The sequence below is a fragment of the Notamacropus eugenii genome, chromosome 4, assembly GCF_028372415.1.
Source record: "Notamacropus eugenii isolate mMacEug1 chromosome 4, mMacEug1.pri_v2, whole genome shotgun sequence".
Taxonomy (NCBI): domain Eukaryota; kingdom Metazoa; phylum Chordata; class Mammalia; order Diprotodontia; family Macropodidae; genus Notamacropus; species Notamacropus eugenii.
The window spans coordinates 52,545,117-52,565,178 of record NC_092875.1 but is presented as its reverse complement, the minus strand read 5'-3'; the positions used below and the strand labels follow the sequence as shown (position 1 = coordinate 52,565,178).

Here is a 20,062-nt window from a genome sequence, read left to right as displayed (position 1 = left end):
AGCACAGATTTGGGGAAAAATTTTTATTGTCACAGTCAGAAAGGAGAAGAGTAGAGGGAGAAAGAGCCTGGCTTCTAGTGTCTGCCCCAGGAGAAAAATGTCATGCTTGTCTGTGGTACTGAAGGTCAGTGCCCAAGGTTGAGTGCAGGTCCATGTCCCATGGAAGCAGTAAGGGCAGACCTAGTCTACCTGAGCTCATCATACTCCTGTGGGAGACTGGATAAGGTGGCCAGAAGGTCAGGGGCAAATTCTACTCTTTTCAATTCAATGACCAAGATGCTCTCTCTGGAGCTCCTATGACTAGGTCTATATCCCACACAATTTCCAGCTTTTTTTCCACCATACTATCATCCACTTGAACCTATTTCTTCATCTCCTCCTTGTACTTTCTCTCCTACTTTGTACCTCAATCTCTGCCTCCACTCAGTAGACTTGACCATTCCCCCAAAGGACTCATAGAGTCAGGCAGAAGTGGTGGGTAGAATGGTATTCCTTGACTGTTTGTCAGCATCTAACCATGAGCATACACAAAGACAACTATAATCCCTGGAAGTCTGTAAGGTCCTGGCTTCATAACTGCCCTCATCTTCCCAGGACTTCATGGGGCAGGTCATCCACCATTTTGTTACAATCACTTTGATCTTCTTTGCCTATTCTGCCAATTTCGTGAATGTTGGTGCCCTGGTGCTGCTGCTACATGATGTGTCAGATGTCTTCCTGGAGGTGAGTGAATCCAGAATGGAGGAGATTAGCTGGGATAAGCCTGAGTCCCTGGAAGCCTCATGTATGCAAGGGTCACAGGCCCAGAGAAGAGAACAGAGTTGTCCCTAAATTCCTCCACCATTATGATAGTCTATTGTGTCTAGTGGCCCAGGTGCCCCTAACTGAAAGAGTGATTGAGGAACCACAGGTTCATGATTCCATCCCTGGAGAGGAGGAGAATGACACCAAAGAAAGAAGTGATATTTTTTCTTTCCCTGGTTATAGACCTCTACCAGAGAGTAAACGTCCAGGGAAATCTCTAAAATCAAAGATTGAGCTATGGTTCATATCTAAGTTCTCCCCAAAATTTGGGAGAAGGCACATTAACTGGGTACCTTCTAAAAAAGTTATCATTATACAGGAAGAGTAATAGGTATAGGACAGCTGTTTATTTCCCACACCACAGAGAATGCCTGATGCAAAAGACTCCCAAGTTAGCATCAGCAAATATAGTTAGTTCTGCTAAAATGTGACATAAGCATTCCTAAGAACTACCATGCCACCCAAAATCACCCAATAAAAAGCAAAGAACTTATGAGGATAATGAGGTTAAAGACACAGTACTCAAAAAATCAGTGACAGGCAAAGAAGGAACCTAATAAATAATAGCACATAATTACACATATTAAATGATTAAGAAATACATCAACAGTACCAAAAATGGAGATTGTGCCATTGGTCATAGGTTGCTGCTCCATTTGGGCCCAAGTTACATAAATAAGTTGTCATGAGGCCATGGCATAAGGGAGTAGAGTCGAAGGAGGGAATAGTGCAGACCAGTTTTTCACTACTCCCAGTTCCTCCTGTACTATGGAAGACACACAACAACAATTTACCTTGACAAAGATCTGAAGGTCAGTTGTGGAGGTGGTTGTCAACAAAGGTTGCAGCTTCTCAGTTACTGTGAAATCGTGACATTTTCTGGATTCTCTTACTGTTTCTTGCAGAGGAAACTGAGTAGAAGCAAACTTGAAATTCTTGTTCTGCTCAAAATATTCCTTAATATATCATTCATGTTGGAACAAATTCACATTTTCAAAAGATGCAGTATCTCAGCACTTATGCAGAGACAGCACTCTGTGCTCATGGAACAGATATTTCATATTGATCTCAGGCTTTCATTGTCAACATCCAGATCTCCTAACCAGTCAGGGCATGGATTACTTTGGTCCTTTAGCTACAAGAAGATAGGAATGGCTATCTTCTCTGAGAAGCTCTTCTCCTTGCGCTAAGTTGATGCCTGAATTCAGAAGTATGGAACTCCTTTCCTATAAAACTACCACCAATGGTGGAAATAACCATTTCTTAGGATCACTGTTCTGTGACCTGTACTGCAGAGAGATAGACAGTAAAGAAAAAACTTCCTCAACTTTGCTGTAAGTCCAAGGGAGCAAAAGTGTTGGCAAAGAACCTAATAGTGAAGAAAAGTTGACAGAGATGTTTCCCCAATTCTCATGACCCACTTCAGGGAACAAGGTTCCATCCCAAGTCTGGCTTTCTGGTTTTCTGTGGACAGTCTAACAGACATCTATTAAGTGCCTTAAATGCTAGGGACTGTGCAAGGAATGAGGGACACAAGGACAAAAGGGAAACACTTCTACCACAAGGAGTTTACTTCTATCGGGAAAAATCATGAGTGGCCGTATGAGTATATGTAAAATAGGTTTGCTATGGATTGTCTTCATCAGATTATATCTAGTGTTCAACTCTGAATATCCTCTCCTCTCTGTGTTTGTGTAATTCTGCTCTCCCTTGACTTCCCCCCTATTTGGTTGACCATTCCATCTTGATCTCCTTTCCTGGATCTTCCTCCTTGTCACATTCACTAACTGTGGGTATGCCCCCCAGGTTCTATCCTGGGCTCTCTTGTTTTCTTCTCTGTTCTTTCACACTTGAATTCAATGGCTCCACACCATGGATTCAATGAATATCCCTTTTGGGGGAAACTTCTAGAAGCTGTATACCCAGTCCTCAGTGTCTCCTGAGATTCAGTCCTAAATCATTAACTGCCTATTGGACATTTTGAACTGAACATCAAACTCAAACATTTTCAAAATAGGAGTCAGTTATATTTCCCTCCCCAAAACCTCCTCTCTTCCAACCTACCTTTTATTGCCAGGCACATTCCAGTCACATAGATTCATAATCTTGAATTTCCTATTTGTCTTATATGTATCTTACTTTGTATATGTTTGTTGGCACATTGTCTCATGACATTTTAAACTCCTTAAGGAGCTTCTTTGGCTTCTGTTTGTATCACCAGCACTTAGCAGAACGCCTGGCACTTAACAAATACTACTGCTTGATTGATGGATTGAAATTCTTGTTTCCTCAGCCTCATTCTGCTCATTATCTTCACCCTGCCTTTCACACACACAGCTCTCTAACTCTCACACAGCTGCTAATCATCACTAATCACTTAGACTACTGCCATAGCTTTACAATTGGTCTCTCTGACTCATCTCTCCCCACTCCAATCCATCCTCCACAAAACTGTCAAGGAGATTTTTCTAAAGTATAATTTGACCGTGTCACTCACTCTCCCTACTCAGCAGCCTCCAGTGACTTCCCAGTACCTCCAGGATCAGATAAAACAATCTTTATTTGGCAGTTAGAGATCTTCGGAACTTAAACTTTTCCTGTCTTTCCAGTTTAAATTAAACTGTACTCTGCATCATGAACTATATGGTCCAGTCATAGTGGTATGTTTGTGCTCCTCACGCACAACACTCATCTCCTGCCTCTTTGCTTTTGCCCTGGTTGTCCCTCTAGATTGGAATGAGCCATCCTTCCTCACCTTAATGGATGTTTGCTGGACTCTCCTGGCTTAGAGTGATTATGTATAGTGACTGTTTCTCTTTCCCTCCCAGCTTCATTCAGTTATTTTTTTTCTTTTTCTCATTAAGGGGGCCATTCTGTGACTACTTCTTAAAGAGCCCTATTCACTGTATGGGCGTTACCTCACTCTAAACAAGTACCTGAAAAGGCCTTAGCCTAAAAAGGCCAAGGTCACCCATTTCATCCTGGGCCGTCTATAGTCATCCTGATGAATATCTGGTCACTGGATCCAGATGGCTCAGGAGAAGAAAGTGCACCTTGCACAGCCCTCCTTCACTCAAAACAAAGTCAATTGCAAGTCATGTTATCATTTTCCTGATGTCATGGTCTTCTATGAAAACAAAGGACAAACACAACTCTCTGGCCTGGAATAAATCAACCATCCCCACCTCTGCCTCACAGAATTCCTGTCTTTCTTCATAACTCAGCACAAGCACCACCTTCTGTAGAAGGCTACTTCTCACCCTAACCTGCTGCTATTGCCCCTTTCCCCTTTAAGGGAGAAAGATACTTTTCCATAGAGGAAAATGAGTAGTTGGGCAGGAATTTTAGGAACTGACAAACTCAAGAACATCTAGCCCAGAAGTAGCCAAGTTCTTGTGAGTTCACATCCTTCTCTGTAAAACATTTTCTGAGCTTGCATCACTTCCGTGTGTATTTATTAATGTTATTTGCATTTCCCTTTTACTCATATTATTACATAACAAAAAATACAAATGTAAATTTCAAAAGGAAGAGAAAAATAAGAGACGTCACAAAACTAAAAATACAATAGAACATAGACAATGTTAATATGTGGTTTTCTAAATCCCTATGTACCTGATGTCAGGTTTTAGTGACTTTTGTTGTCTTGTTTGAGTTTGAGACCACTGCTCCAGGCAATGGTGCCAACCCAAACGGATAAGGGGATTTCTTCACCCCAGAGTTTCCTAGACCAACGAAATCACAGATCCAGGCCCTGTCCTTGTAATTAATCAGGTACTTAGATCAATGTAGCTAGTCAGGAAAGTATAATTCCTTTTTTCAAAAAAGATAATACTTTATTGAGATATCCAAAATACAGCAGTAAGTCATGACTATCAGGTAACAAAGCAAATGTGAATTGGTAAGAACACTCAGCACATATCTATTCCTCTTCCTTTATGGGGGCTTCATATATTAATTTAGGTTGCCCAGTAGAGAGCCTCCCAATCTGCAGTCAGGAAGATTTAAGTTCAAATCCTGAGAAACTTCTAATTGTATAACTCTAGGAAAGCCACTTAACCCCCTCTGCCTCAGCTTCCTCATATGTAAAATGGAGATAAAAGTAGCACCTACTTCCCAGGGTGGTGGTGAAGATAAAATGAAATTATATTTGTTCCATGCTATATACATTCAAGCTATTATTATTATTTGTATATTTTAAGAGTGTTTTGGTATGAATTTGAGGAATAGAAAATAGACTAGCTTGGTTACAGACCAGAATGCAGGCACTTGAGAAATAAGATAGCAAAAGGAGGTTGGAGTTGGGTCATGAAGGACTTGGAATACATTATACCTGGATTTATATTTGATCCTGGACAATCACCACTAGAGGTGGCAGGGAGCCATTAGAGTTTTTGAGTAAGAGGGTGGCATGTTTAGGCCTGTACTTAGTACTTTAGGAAGATTACTTTCGTGGTTCAGTGGAGAAGACTATGGAGTGGGGAGAGACGTGAGGTAGAAGGTATGCTCTACAGTATTATTACTGAATGCTTACAGTATTCCAGGCAAGAGGAGCTAACCCTGATTCTGTTGACTGTGTACCTGTAGATGAGAGGATGTAGTTGAGAGATGCTGTGTCAACTGCTTGGAAATGTGTGTGTTGGGTTGGGGTGTGGCAAAAGGATGTCAAGGATGACAGTGAGGTTTCAAAGCTGAGTGACAAGTGATGTACTGCCTTCAAAAGAAATGGAGAAGATCTGGGGAAGGGAAGATTTGAGGGGGATAAGATCTACAATGAATGTCACAACCCAGCCATGTGTGTTGATCCCAAGACTAGTTCTGTCCTACCCAAAATTAAAAGGATACAGTAGGGTTTTTTCTCACTGGTCAAGGGACTGAAAGCACTCCCCCAAGTGGAATCTTTAGGCTGCAGATAAGAAAAGCTTCCTAAGACACAAAGCTCCCTGAAAGTAGAAAGTATGATCTGTGAGATGTAGGAGTTCTCCATCATTGTAAGCCTCCAGGTGAAACTATTACTTATCTAGGGGGACTCTTGATAACTGTAGGTTACACTAGATACCCTCTCCCAACTCGGGGTTATATGTTACTAAACTTCTCTCTGTTGTCTCTTACCAGGCTTATAAGATGCTAAGTTATGCACAGTGGAAGCTGGCTCGGGAGGCCACATTCATCATCTTTACCCTGGTATTCTTGAGTACCAGACTCATTCTCTTCCCAAACAAGTGAGCCTAGGCCTAGAAGGCGGAATGGGATGAGGGCAGGGAGGAGGAAAAGGGTCTTAGTCTTGGGGGCTTTCTGCTGCCAAGAGCTGCCTCCTAGAAAGAGGAGTGAGCCTCCTGCCTGACGCATCCTTCTATGTGTGAGAAAGGTGCAGTGAGGTCAGACCAGGGGAGTCTTGGGGTCCTTTTAGGATATTCTTCTCCCATCCTAGGGGCTTTTCACTCTGCTTTTCTCATTTCTTTGGTGTTGGAGGATGTATTTCTGATGACCAAGAGTTCTAAACTCCAGCAGTTTTCTCCCCTTCCCATATTGTAATCCCCAAACTCACTCTTTTTCGTTCTCTCTCTCTCTCTCTCTCTCTCTCTCTCTCTCTCTCTCTCTCTCTCTCTCTCTCTCTCTCTCTCTATTTCTCTCTCTCCCCCCACCACCCCCTCTCTCAGGGTCCTCTACACCACCTACTATGTTGTCCGGAGCAAAGATAAGTTCTTCTTTGGATATTATTTTGCCATTACTCTCCTGATGGTCCTGCAGTGCCTCAATGTCTTCTGGTCTTTCCTCATCCTCAGAATGTTCTACAAGTTTTTATCAGAAGGCCAGGTAGGTACAAAACTGGCTCTGACCCACTGACCCTGCCCCCACCCCATGACCAGCAGAAGGGGAGAATGGGGGGAAATGGAAAAGGTACTGGAGGTAGACGAGGAGCATGGGGATTCAAGGCTACCATCCCAGTGCCAATAGACACCCATGTAGTGCAATCAAGGTATTTTACCCATTATCTTTGTTTCCAATCTCTCTCTCTCTCTCTCTCTCTCTCTCTCTCTCTCTCTCTCTCTCTCTCTCTCTCCCTCATTCTCTCTCTCCTCTATTTTCTTCCCCTCCTCCATCCCCTCTCATTTCCTTCACCCTATGTCTTTCCATCCTTCCTTTCCACTGCATCTCGCTCTACATATTTAATTCGATGCCAGACTTGTCACTTCTACCTCTACAATATCTCACCCTTCTAAACCCTTCTTCTCTATTCACACACCCACCATCCTAGGGCAGGTCCTCATCACCTTTCACCAGAACTATCTAACTCATCCTTCAAGCAGCTGAAAAGTGGTTTCCCCAAAACACAAGGTTAGACCAGAGAGAAAGGAGATCAAAGAGAGGACAGTGTGCTTAAGAAGATGGGGAGAGATTGGATCAAGGGAGCATATCAAGGAGTTTGCCTTGGCAGGGAGAAAGGCCACCATTTTTATGTGAGAGAATGTTAAAGGAGGAGATAATGGCAGAAGATGCCTGAGTGATATGTGAAGAGAAGTAGGGGTGATGAGGGAGTTCTCATTTCATGACTTCAATTGCTTCAGTGAAATAGGAGGTCAGGTCCTCAGCTGAGAGAGTAAAAAGGGAAAGTGCTGTGGGAGTCTTGCAGAGGGATGAAAAGGTTTGGAATTTCCATCATGGTGAGTGGCCTAGCAAATCAGATAGGAAAGTATAAGAGGATTCTCTTCTTCAGTAAGAGCCCAGTTGAGGATATGTAACAAATCTGTAGGAAATCTCATTAATTATCCCCTTGTGGTTTTCTCAATCTCCATTCAGTAGCATGTGAATAGGAACAAAGGAGATGGATGGTACGAGTAATTCAAGTTTAGGACTGGGGAAAGCATGATAGCTATAAGGACAAGGCAGCAAGAGATTCAAAAGGAGAGGATACCATCCATTTGGACTGATTTGTCAAGGGATCAGAATAGGAAAAAAAAAGAGAGTATAGCCAACGCAAGGGTGATAATCTGATAAGGAACTGAGAGGTGAGGGGAATTGAATGTCACAGTGAAGAACAACATTGGGCATTGTAAAGCAGAGGGAAAGGTGTAATAATAAAAGAAGATGACTGAATAAGGGAATCTCAGAATTTGCGTACAGAAAAAGGGAATATTTCTGGGTGATGGCAAGCTCAAGGGTATGACCATTTATTTCTATGTGTGGCTAAAGTGGAAAGGAGTAGGTCATGGGAGTTGAATAGTTGAGTTAGAAAGTTAGGCTATTCAAGAAAGTATCAGCAGGTACATTACAGTACCCTAGTATGAAGGTAGAGTTTTGGGTGGTTTGGGGGTGGGGAGACACTGTACTCCTCAGGGTGGAAGGAAGAAGAATCCTTTAGTTCTTGATTGATAAGTCACCAGGACCTAGACTTGGTGATAAATTCATTCACTGAGTAAAGAATAACCTCTCCAACTCAATGAATGAATGAAAAATATTTAGTTAAAGCTTCTCATTGTGCTAAGCTCCAGGGATGCTGACCCAAAATTGAGACTGTCCCTGCCCTTAAGAAAGGGGAAACAACACATAGACTTTAGGAATGGCCAGAGAGAGACGTTTTGGTTTGAGAATAATACCAAGCATTTATACAGTACTTTAAGGCTTGCAAGCACTTTACAAATACTATCTCATTTGGGAAGCCATTGGGATTTTGAACAGAGTCACAGCTGATGAACATGCCCTTTCCTGGAGCAATGGATCCAGGAGTATTGGAATATTGACGCATGTTTCAAACCTGGAAATCAGGGAAAGGGGATTTGAGGGCCCATACAGTGCCAGAGCACATGCAAGGTCCAGTAGTCCAGAGGGTGAAACAGCAGACAGGATTGACGGCAAGGTAATAGCGGCCATCCCTAGCTCCCTATTACCTCTAAAAAGAAAAAGTATTGGTTATTTAAAATTTTGCACCACTCAGCCCCAGTCTACTTCTCCTGACTCACTATACATCGTTCTCATTGCTTCACTCACAATTCTGTCTGGCCGCAATAGCCTTCTTGGTGTCCCTCACGCAGGATACTTTTATCTCCCTCTCTGCGTCTTTGCACATGCTGTCCCCCCATCACTGAAATGTGATCCTCCCTCACTTCCACTTCTTAGAATTCCTTACTTCCTCTAAGACTCAACTCAAACATCACCTAAATTAAACATTTCCTAATTTCCTCCCCACCCACAATTTCTACTGCCACCCTTCCCAAAATTTCCTTGTTTATTTATTTTGCATGTATTCTATATATAATGTTGTAAGTTCAGGCTGGTTTTCCTCATAGAATGGAAATCCGTTGAGGGCAAAGCCTGTTGTATTTTTGTCTTGGTTTCTCCGTTGCTTTAGACAGCAACATATACATGATAGAGGCTTAATAGATGCTTATTGATTGATTGTCCCTCTGGTTTTCAGGCAAAGAATGATGTGAGGAGTGACATAGAGGAGCTGGACATGAGTGATTAACAGTCAACAATGAGACAGCAAAGCAAGGAGAGAGTATAGTTCAATGATGTCACAGCCATTCGGGCCTGCAGGAGAGGGGGCTTGAGGAACTGGCCAGCTTGCCCCTGAACCTGTCCCAATGGCATAATCTAGTCTAGCTCAGTGGGAATCCCTGGATAACTGGTCTCCTGACTTCCTGAACATCAGATCACCCTGGGTAATGTCTCAGATTCTTTTCAAACATGGACTCCACAGAACAAGACCTGTGCTGCATGGGGGCCCTTCACTTCTGTCTCTGTGTCTGTCTGCCTGTCTACACCTTTCCTGGATCTCAAGGTGGAAGAAGAAGGATTCTGAGGATTTCATAGTGAATTTAGTGATCTTCTTTTGAATAGGCTTTCCCTCTGAACCCTTGTCCTTGGACTTGGCTGCTGAGGTCCTTCCCCATTAGGAAAACTGTGCGAATCTTTCTTTCACTCTGCCTTCACAGTCTTGGCCAGGCTGGAGATTGGAGACATAAAGACAGACAAGAAAAGGATCGAAATCTCTTTCCTGCTTTGTAGAATTGTGAATTAGAAAAATGCCTGTTAGCAATCACACACAATATTCTACGAAGCTATAACACTCACCAAATAGAAACCACAGAAACAAATTCGCAGCATGAAATTTTTTGAGTATATGATAGAAAAACTCTGTCTTTGGAGGACCATTTGAAGGTTAGTCCTAATCCTTCGAGCCCCACGAGCTCTAAAAGAGGGGAGTGGGAATTGGAGGCTGCCACCACATATCTTTTGAAAGTGAACTAAATGAAAGCAGTGGCCTCAAAAATTTGAGCATATGACCCCTTGGAAAATTGAGATTTTGAATGCTACCCTTTGTCATTGTAAATACATTCTTGATTTGGTTGAAGTTTATTCTTAAACTAAATTATATTGTGATCTCATTTACATCACGATATGTTCTCCTATTAGGATGGTTGTAATAAATTAGAACTTAGTGGAAAATATTTTTGGTATTAAGGCAATATTCTTGGGAAATGCATGGATCAGGAAAACCTATTTCAAATCCTGTCTCAGAAACCTATTAGCTGTGTTACCTTAAGCAAATCGCATCACTTCTATTTGCCTCAGTTTCCTCATCTGTAAATTGGGATAATAATAGCACCCACATCTTAGGGTTGTTGTGAGGATCAAATGATATAATAATTGTAAAGTGCTTAGCATGGTTGTTGGCACATGATAAACTTTAGTTATTATTTATTAAATGGAAGTATTCTTTGATGGGTTTCAAATAGGGCTAATATAGAATAATAAATTGATAGATGGAAATTTTCTCTGTATAAAGATTTGAATTTCATTTAAAAGAAGTGATATTATTTCACTGGGAAAAATATTTTTTATGCTATGTTTTTAAAATCCATGATAATGTTCCTTGCTATCATTTTGGGGCTTCTAATTTTTCTTGTATTTTGAAATTTGAAAAACCATTATATAAGAAATACTAATGATACCCAGAGCAAGTTGCAATTGTATCATTAGAAAAGCAACTTCTTTTTTCATCTAAATACTGTTACATTATGAATTGAACGATTAAAAAAATTTTCACAATGTTTGAAAACTATTAAATATTTTATTGGGTATGTTTTTACTATATATAATGTAGTTTGGGTATAACTGGGTATAATAATATTAACTGGTTGTAATCAAGGGAAGGGGCAAGTAGCAAAGGCTTCTTATGTTGTCCTTACCTGTGAAGTTTTTAATACTTACTATTCGGATAGTGTCATAAGATCCTCTGAGCCCTGATGACAGAATGTTACAAAAATGCTAAAATAATGAGGTTTGAGAAACCAGGACCACCTCAGCTCAAAGTAGGGGGACACAGAAGTTTCTGTATAGTAAAGACAGAGTTTCATGTAAAATTATTTGACCATTAATTATGAAAATTATGAAATCATACCTGTTACTGATAGTATGTATTGAAGTTGTATCTTGAAACCAACTTAGTAATAATTGATCTTAGATTCAAAGATTTCTTTTTACTGTAGGGGTAAAGAGAAAATATAGATTGAAGGGTTACTGTAATCAGCATTTTTCTAGGATTTTGAGTCAGCTATCATGCATTTGCTGTATGTGTGAGACACTGGAGTTGATTATTCTCAATCTATAAATAAGGAGTAAATGAAACATCGTTATATATGTTCATTGTTAACTGTTATTATAATATGAAGAAGATAATAATAATATTCTAGTTCTAAGCTGCCCTTAGCAAAATTTTGTTATTTGAAGTAATATCTTGTGGGACTATTACTTGGTATTGTTTTGAATTTTGATTTCCGTTGTCATTGTCTGAATTTTCATTAAGATATTTGATTCCACCATTAAGTCCTTTAATTGATTGTTGTGAAGTCCACCATTCAAAGAGAATGTTATGTGCTACCCAAAGGGAATGCTATCTGAGAACTGCTACAGGCGAATGCCTATGCATGGGAAAGTTCACAGGATGCCCTTGCCTAGGCAAATGTAGGATCCTCTTGAATCAGTTTCTCCATTGTGTTATTTCCTTTGTGAATAGGACATTTTCCCACCTGGTTAATTCTGAGCCTGGCTTTGGTATCCTATGAATAATGTGGTACTTTGGTATATGAATCATTGTTTATTATGACTTTTACCTGGAAACAAATATAGGAAAAGGAGTTTTGCCCCTGTTATGGCTTATGCCATTGCCAAGCCTAGAGGCCTGTATTGGGCTACCCGAGTCTTTCTTACCTGTCCAGGTCTTCGGCTGGCCACGCCGGATGCACGTATGAGAGAAAGGACGTTCCAGAGTCAAACAGGGGTTGAGCTTTATTACAGGGTTTCAGTTACAAGTGCAGGGAGTCTTCTTTCTTAGGACGAAGAGGGGGAGATTTCCTAAGAAGGCTAAGCTTAAGGGAATGGAAGTAGAAGTACAAGCGGGGAGAGAGGGGGAGGGGAGAGAGGAAAGAAAAGAAGCGGAGCCCTACTTTTCTCTTTGGCTCCACACGTGCTAAGAGCTTTCTGGCTTCCTCAATCCTACTTAATCTTCAGCCACACAGTTTGCATCTCAATACCATGCTGTTAGGTAACTAGGTGTGCTCCAATCCGGGACGACCTCGAGGGCAGGGAGACTCCACCCATCAGGTATCTCCGGGGGAGAGGCGGAAATACCCGAGCTAGCCGAGCTAGCTCGGTCTGACCTTCTCGAACCCCCGCTGTTCATGGAGGGCCTCGTAAGACTCTAAGATTTAGAAGTCCCACTTTTACCCGCCCGAGACTGTCCACACGGAATTGAGCTTCCAGTCCCAACATGCCATAACAATCATTCAGATCAGTCCCTCAAAGGGACAGTTTTGATATAATCATGACCATGCCCTTCCCTTTTCTATCCATAGCAAATTCATATTATCAGGACAGGTATAGAGTGGAAGTTTTGTCACTGCAATACTAAAGATATTAATTAATATGTTAATAATAAAAGCATCTGAGTTACTATAAAAGGGTGCAAGTGTGATAGATTTTACTGTCTTTAATCTCAATTTGTAGCTACCTCCATATCCTGAGCACCTAGGTAAATGAGTCCTTAGGCTCGCCATCCCCATACTAGCAATCATATATTCATGTATAAGATTGTGCCTTTGAGAATCTGATTCCTTCAGGATGTTATGAAGAATTTGTGCAAACATACACATATACATGTATAAGTATATATTTTCAAAATGAAGATTAGGATGAAGGTATAAAAGTGCTTATAAATTTACTGGAATAGTAAACTTTAGGAAGATAACAAGATCAAGTTTTTAGAAATCTAAGGGCTAGAAGACACACGTGCACACACACACACACACACACACACACACACACATGCAATTTATTTCCAAATGTTTCAAATGGAAATATAGGTTTTTAATATATTCTAGTAATAAGCTCTAAAACTGAATTAAGGATTTTATACAAAATTGCATTAATAATTTTTAAAGATTTTAAAATAATCTTTTTCTCCCTACTTTGAAGTCTCTGTTTCATAATATGAAGGGACAGGAGGGTTCATTTTATACATCAGGCCCTCTTCTTTCAGACTGGATAACATCCCCCATATCAAATAGAGGGTTTGGGTAAAGATACAAAGAGAAAGTGCTATGTAAAAATTGAAGTTTTCTGAAGTTTCAGGTGAATTATGGGTTTCTAAAACAATGTTCTTGGAGCTCTATTGTAATAGAATTAAGTTCATAGGGCCTAAATGGGTTTTCACCACATGAAATAAGTACTGGAAGGACAATCTGATTAGATTTTGTCTCATTTTACTAAATTATACTGTCTTTTCACTAGCGTTACCTAAAGAATGCCCACAGAATGCCCTGAACCATGCACAGTTGTTTGAGAGATACACAAGGGATGCTTACCAAACTCCTAAAAATCACAGACACTGCCAAAGTGCTTGAAACCCTGAGGCTGCAACTATACTAGGTTTCTTTATTAAGTAACGTTGTTTGTTTTATTAGTTCTATGGGGGTTGTAGACCCGTTACCTATTCTTGTCATTTTTGCTTGGAGTGATGCCAATTTGGGAACTGAGACCCTTGTACTGCAAGTTTGCTGGTCATGGTTTGCCCACTGGGTTTATGCAGAGGCCCATCATGTGGTCTCTAGCTGCCTTTCTTATCAACAGTTTAACTCCTCAAGTGCCAGGCCTAGAGGCCTGTGGGCTACCCGAGTCTTACCTTACCTCTATCAGAGGTCTTCGGCTGGCCAAACTGGATGCTCGTATGAGAGAAAGGACATTCCAGAGTCGAACAAGGGTTGAGCTTTATTACAGGGTCTGGTTACAAGTGCAGGGGAATTCTTCCTTAGGAGGGAGAGAGAAAGATCTCCCAAGGAGGCAAAGATCTTACAATAAGAGATTGGAAGTAGAAGTATAAGTGGGGAGAGAGGGGGAGGGGAGAGAGGAGAGAGGAAAAGCAGAGCCTTGTGTCCTCACACGTGGCCCCTCCACCCAAGAGAGCTTTCAGGCTTTCCTGACCCTACTTAAGCTCTCCTGTCACATAGTTTGCACGTCAATACCGAGCCTGTTAAGTAACAACAGGTGTGCTCCAATCTGGGACAATCTCGAGGGCGGGGAGAGCTCTCTCCCATCACGTTTCTCACGGGAAGAGGCGGAAATACACGAGATAGCTCGGTTCACCTCGATTCCCAGTCGTTTCCTGGGGGGCCTCGTGAGAACTCTAAGATTTAGAAGTTCCCACCTTTACCCGCCCGAGACTGTCCACCTGGAATTGAGCTTCTAATCCCAGCACTCAAGGAAGAAAATAGTGACAAAAGAGGGAAGGAAGAGAGTGGTCCTTTGAAAAGCTACAGATTCACTTTATTCAACTGCCAGTTTATGCACTACAGAGCTATTTTGTGTGCAGAGACCAAGTGAGCCAGTGGTTAGAGGTTTTTCCATATCGAACCAATCAGTCATACCACCACCAAGGTTGCCAAGAAGATGACTGGATATGTCACTCCCAGGTGAAGTCTGCCACGACTGGCTTCAGTCCAGCAGAGAGAGCAAGCCTAGATCAACCTCTAGACCTAGCTGAAAAGGGGCCATAAGCGTAATCAGTGGCATTTGGTCACTTGTTTGTTTGAATCTGATCATTAGGACATAATCTACGGTCACCTGTTATCTACCATGCATTGCTGCTTGCACTTTATGGTTTGCCCCACATCCTTGAGATTGGGAGAGTAGGGGAGCCCAACACTTCTGTGCATCTGATCCAACATGTCAGCCATGCTCTTAACTGGACCAACTGCTGGATATGTGTACATGCCCCTTTCATCCCTGGGGGAAGGGATACCCCTGGTAGGCATGGGACAAACATCTAGTACTTGTTTGATTACTCTTTTGTAACCAATCAGCCAAACTTAGGGGCAGCTAGATACAGCACTGGCCTTGGAATTAGAAAGACTTATCTTCCTGAGTTCAAATCTAGTCTCAAATACTTACAAGCTTTTGCCCCTGGGCAAGTCACTTAACCCTGTTTACCTCAGGATTCTCATATGTAAAATGAACTGGATTCTGCAGAAAGAACAAGAAACTCCTGAATGGTTAAAAAGAGAAATGAAATTAATAAAACAAGAAATTAAGAATAGTTATAGATCAGTAATAAAATTTCTCAATAAGGAATATTTAAAAGACAAATTATTAGAGATGGAAAAAGTACTGAATCCACTATGGAGAATTCCCTTAAAGAAGCAACAAAAAAATCATATTTACAGATTTGGAGCACAAAAATATGACAGTGAATTCAAATTTTCCAGGATGCAAGTTCAAAGCAACAGTGCTAAAAAAATATCTAAACTCTATACAAGCTGAGGTAACTGATCTTGAAGACAGCATAAGACAGTAGAAATAAATTTTGGACTCCCAGGATAACATAATGTTTTTAAAAACCAGATTACTACAAGACAGGATATAGTACAAGAAAACTGCCCAGAACTTCTGGATTCAGATGACATGACACAGGTGGACAAAATCCATAGATGACCACTGGGTGGGAAAAAAACCCTGTGCTTTAATACAACCTCCTTCCTTCTTCCTTTCAGACTCTGGGTATTGCTTATTATTCACCTGAAATACTGTATCTATCCCAGGTAGATGCATGGAAGAACTGACTTAGGGATTATAGGGGACCCTTCTCTGGCACTGGATATAGCTGGTGCTGAGTGGCAACTCAATTGCCCCTGCAGAGTTCAGGACTGAGGATCCAGGGTGGAAAGAAGGGTTTGTGGTTGCCCAAAATGGATCAGGGTCTCTCGTCACGGTTCCAAAGCATAGAGGAACCCTAGTCACCTGGGAAAATATGGGTCCAATTTTTCTGTCTTTCCAATGAATGGTCTCATCCATTCATAGCATCTAAGTGGCACAGTGGATAGAATATTGAATGTAGAATACAATACAGAATCAGGAAGACCGAAGTTCAAATCCTAGCTTGGACACTCCCTCATTCACATAACTTCTCTCAGCCTCAATTTCCTTATCTGTAAAATAGAGATATATAGTATCACCAACTCACAAGGTTGTTGGAAAGAATGTAAAAGATATGTGTAAAGAACTTGTGAACTTCAAAGAATTATATAAATCTTATATATAAAACTATCTAAATTATTGTCATCACCATTATTAATTGTCCCACTTCTACCTCTGTTCAGTATTTTCACTTGGAGATTCTTATTGGAAACCTTTCTTTGGTGGCTACCTTAGCCTCTCATTGTGAGAATGTCCTGTGCCCTCTTCACCACAGGTCCCCTCATTCCTTATCCCTTTTATCCCTCTGTCTCTATCCTTTCATCACTGTCCATCATCTTGCCTCCCTATCTCCTCATCTTCTCTACCCCTGTCCTTTTTATTCCTCTGATCTCATACTCTTCACTCTTTCCCTGCTAATCATCAAATGAGATAATATTCATAAAGCTCTTAGCATATTTAGGGTTAGTGCCAGGCACATAGTAGGCATTTGATAATTGCTTGTTCTCTCCCTTTCCCTTGTTTTACATTTGCCATCATTCCTATGCCTGCTCATCCTCTCCGTTGCACTGTGTCCCCATACTCTTCTTCCTTCTCCATCTATGCCCATGTACCTTCTTGTCCTTTGTGTCCTCACTCTCTTCATCCCTATCCTTCCATTCTATGCCTTGTTGTTTCATTCTCCTGATCCTTTCCCTACCTCTCCATTTCCCTCTATATCCCTCTGCCCAATATCCACACGTTCTTTGTTCCTAGCATCTTTTGCTTGTGCCCTATTCCCCTCCTTAGCATTTTTTCTCTTTTCTTCCTCTATTCCCACTTTTCCCTTTATTCCCCACACATGAACACATGCACACACACACACACACACACACTATCTTCCATCCTCTCATAACCTATGTCATAGTCCCTTTGCGCTGGGGATACAGTATGCTAATATCCCATTACATTTATATGTCACAATTGGTACAACCATTTCCCAATAGATGGTCACCCAATTAATCCTGTTCTTTGATACAATAACAAAAACTACATTAAATATTTTCATTCATCCAAGTCTTTGACCACTTTGGGGTTCTATGTAGTGGTAGCAAAAGGCATGCACACTTTAGTGACCTTGACGCTCTAGTTCCAAATTGCTTTGTGGAATGGAATGAACTAGTTCTACGTCTCCAGACTCCAAGTATAAACTTTCTTCCACTATAACTCTGCTCAGACTTATTGGAAAACCACATTTTCTCTGCCCTCAAGGGCATACCACTGGCTAGTTGGCTCTAATCCAAACTTTCCTTCTTCTCCTTCAAAAGACTACCTACCAGGGGGCGGAGCCAACATGGCGGAGTAGAAAGACACACATACACTAGCTCTGAACCCACAGCCCATAAAATATCTGTAAAAAAGAACCCTCGGCGAATTCTGGAGCAGCAGAAGCCACAGAACAACGGAGCAGAGGAGATTTCTGTTCCAGAGAGCCTGAAAACCTCTCACAAAAGGTCCTTCACGCCGTGGACCTGGGAGCTGAGCCCAGCCATTCCTCGTCCACAGAGCATCGAGAGGAGCGGATCTGAGCAGGCTTCAGGGACAGAATCTCCAGTGGCCACATGGGTCCCTCCACCCACAGGTGACAAGGGTTGGTGAGAGGGTCTCTTTGGCAGGTCGAGAGGGGAGTGGGGTGCCCCCATAACTCAGGCCCCCTCAGGAGGCAGCAGTGGAGGCGGGAGGAGACTGGGGCTCCCCAAGCAGGCAGGAGCCCGGATCCATTGTGGAAGGTCTCTGCATAAACCCCTGAGGGAACTGAGCCCCATGAGGTGGCCCAGCCCCCACCTGAGCACCTGAACTTAATCCCACATTGAATAGCAGCCCTGCTCCCGCCGAAGTCCTGAGGCTGGGGAGCAGCATTTGAATCTCAGACCCCAAGGGCTGGCTGGGTGGATCTGGAGGCAAAGTGTGGGTGAAGAGAATGTTCAGAAATCAAGTCACTGGCTGGGAAAATGCCCAGAAAAGGGGAAAAAAAATAAGACTATAGAAGGCTATTTTCTTGGTGAACAGGTATTTCCTCCCTTCCTTTCTGATGAGGAAGAACAATGCTTACCATCAAAGAAAGACATAGAAATCAAGGTTTCTGTATCCCAGCCCACTCAATGGTCTCAGGCCATGGAAGAGCTCAAAAAGGATTTTGAAAATCAAGTTAGAATGAAAAGACCAGAGCTGAAAAGAAAATTTGACTTCCAAACACAAGAATAAAGAGAACCATGAAAAGGTGAACAGCAAGGAGAAGTCATAAGGGACTTACTAAAGTTGAACTGCTTACATTCCTACATGGAAAGACAATATTTGTAACTCTTGAAACATTTCAGTATCTGGGTACTGGGTGGGATTACACACACACACATGCGCACACACACACATACATAGAGACAGAGTGCACAGAGTGAATTGAAGAGGATGGGATCATATCTTAAAAAAAATGAAATCAAGCACTGAGAGAGAAAGATATTGGGAGGAGAAAGGGAGAAATTGAATGGGGCAAATTATCTCTCATAAAAGAAGCAAGCAAAAGACTCATTAGTGGAGGGATAAAGAGGGGAGGTGAGAGAAAAACATGAAGTCTACTCTCATCACATTCCACTAAAGGAAAGAATAAAACGCACACTCATTTTGGTATGAAAACCTATCTTACAATACAGGAAAGTGGGGGATAAGGGGATAAGCAGGGTCGGGGGATGATAGAAGGGAGGGCATGGGGAGGAGAGTGCAATTTGAGGTCAACACTCATGGGGAGGGATAGGATCAAAAGAGAATAGAAGTAATGGAGGACAGGATAGGATGGAGGGAAATATAGTTAGTCCTATACAACACAACTATTATGGAAGTCATTTGCAAAACTACACAGATTTGGCCTATATTGAATTGCTTGCCTTCCAAAGGGAAGGGGTGGAGAGGGAGGGAGGTAAAGAAGTTGGAACTCAAAGTGTTAGGATCAACTGTCGAGTAATGTTCTTGCCACTAGGAAATAAGAAATACAGGTAAAGGGGTATAGAAAGCTATCTGGCCCTACAGGACAAAAGAGAAGATGGAGACAAGGGCAGAGAGGGATGATAGAAGAGAGAGCAGATTGGTGATAGGGGCAATTAGAATGCTTGGTGTTTTGGAGTGGGGGGAGGGGACAAAAGGGGAGAAAATGTGGAACCCAAAATTTTGTGAAAATGAATGTTAAAAGTTAAATAAATAAATAAATTTTTTTAAAAAAAGGCTACCTACCCCTGCCCCCTCCAAGAACACACACACACACACACACACACACACACACACACACACACATTCTTGCCAAAAGGGAAAGAAAACCTAATCTGAAATCAAGAGACTTGGATTTAATTCCAAGCTATCCTACTTCTTACCTGTATGACCTTAGGCAAGTCATTGGACCTCAGTTTCCTCTCCTATAAAAGGAAGAGTTTAAATAGGGATAAACCAAAACTCCCTTCCAGATTCATATACTATTGCCTGTGATCTCCCACCCTTCTTCTGGGCCAATCTATGTCCCCTCCTCTCTGCCAAGAAGTTTTTCCTGATTATCTGTACCCAAATCTGCAGCTCTTGGGGTAGACCTGGCATAGTAGGTAAAGTGCTGGGCTTGAACTCTAGAAGACCTGGGTTCACATTCTACCCAATTTACATCCTAGATAGTATCACCTTGGGCAAGTCACTAAACTTCTCTTAGACTCTGTTTCATTGTCAATAAAATAACGGATAATACTTGTGGCCCTTACTTTCTAGGGTAGGTAGCTAT

At 41.7% G+C, this 20,062-nt stretch overlaps 1 protein-coding gene across 3 annotated transcripts in view; it reads left to right on the top strand.

Annotated features, from left to right (window-relative positions):
• Positions 1-12,363, top strand: part of LOC140499487 (ceramide synthase 4-like) — a 94,707-nt gene extending 82,344 nt beyond the window's left edge. For 2 of the 3 annotated variants that reach the window (XM_072600963.1, XM_072600961.1), the window contains exons 8-11: positions 595-723; positions 5,920-6,026; positions 6,465-6,621; positions 9,221-12,363. In XM_072600963.1, coding sequence (XP_072457064.1) covers positions 595-723; positions 5,920-6,026; positions 6,465-6,621; positions 9,221-9,271 — 444 coding nt within the window. In that variant the 3' untranslated portion in view covers positions 9,272-12,363. The remainder of the gene's footprint in view (positions 1-594; positions 724-5,919; positions 6,027-6,464; positions 6,622-9,220) is intronic. The other variant, XM_072600964.1, reaches the window with a different exon arrangement.
• Positions 12,364-20,062: the final 7,699 nt, after the last annotated feature.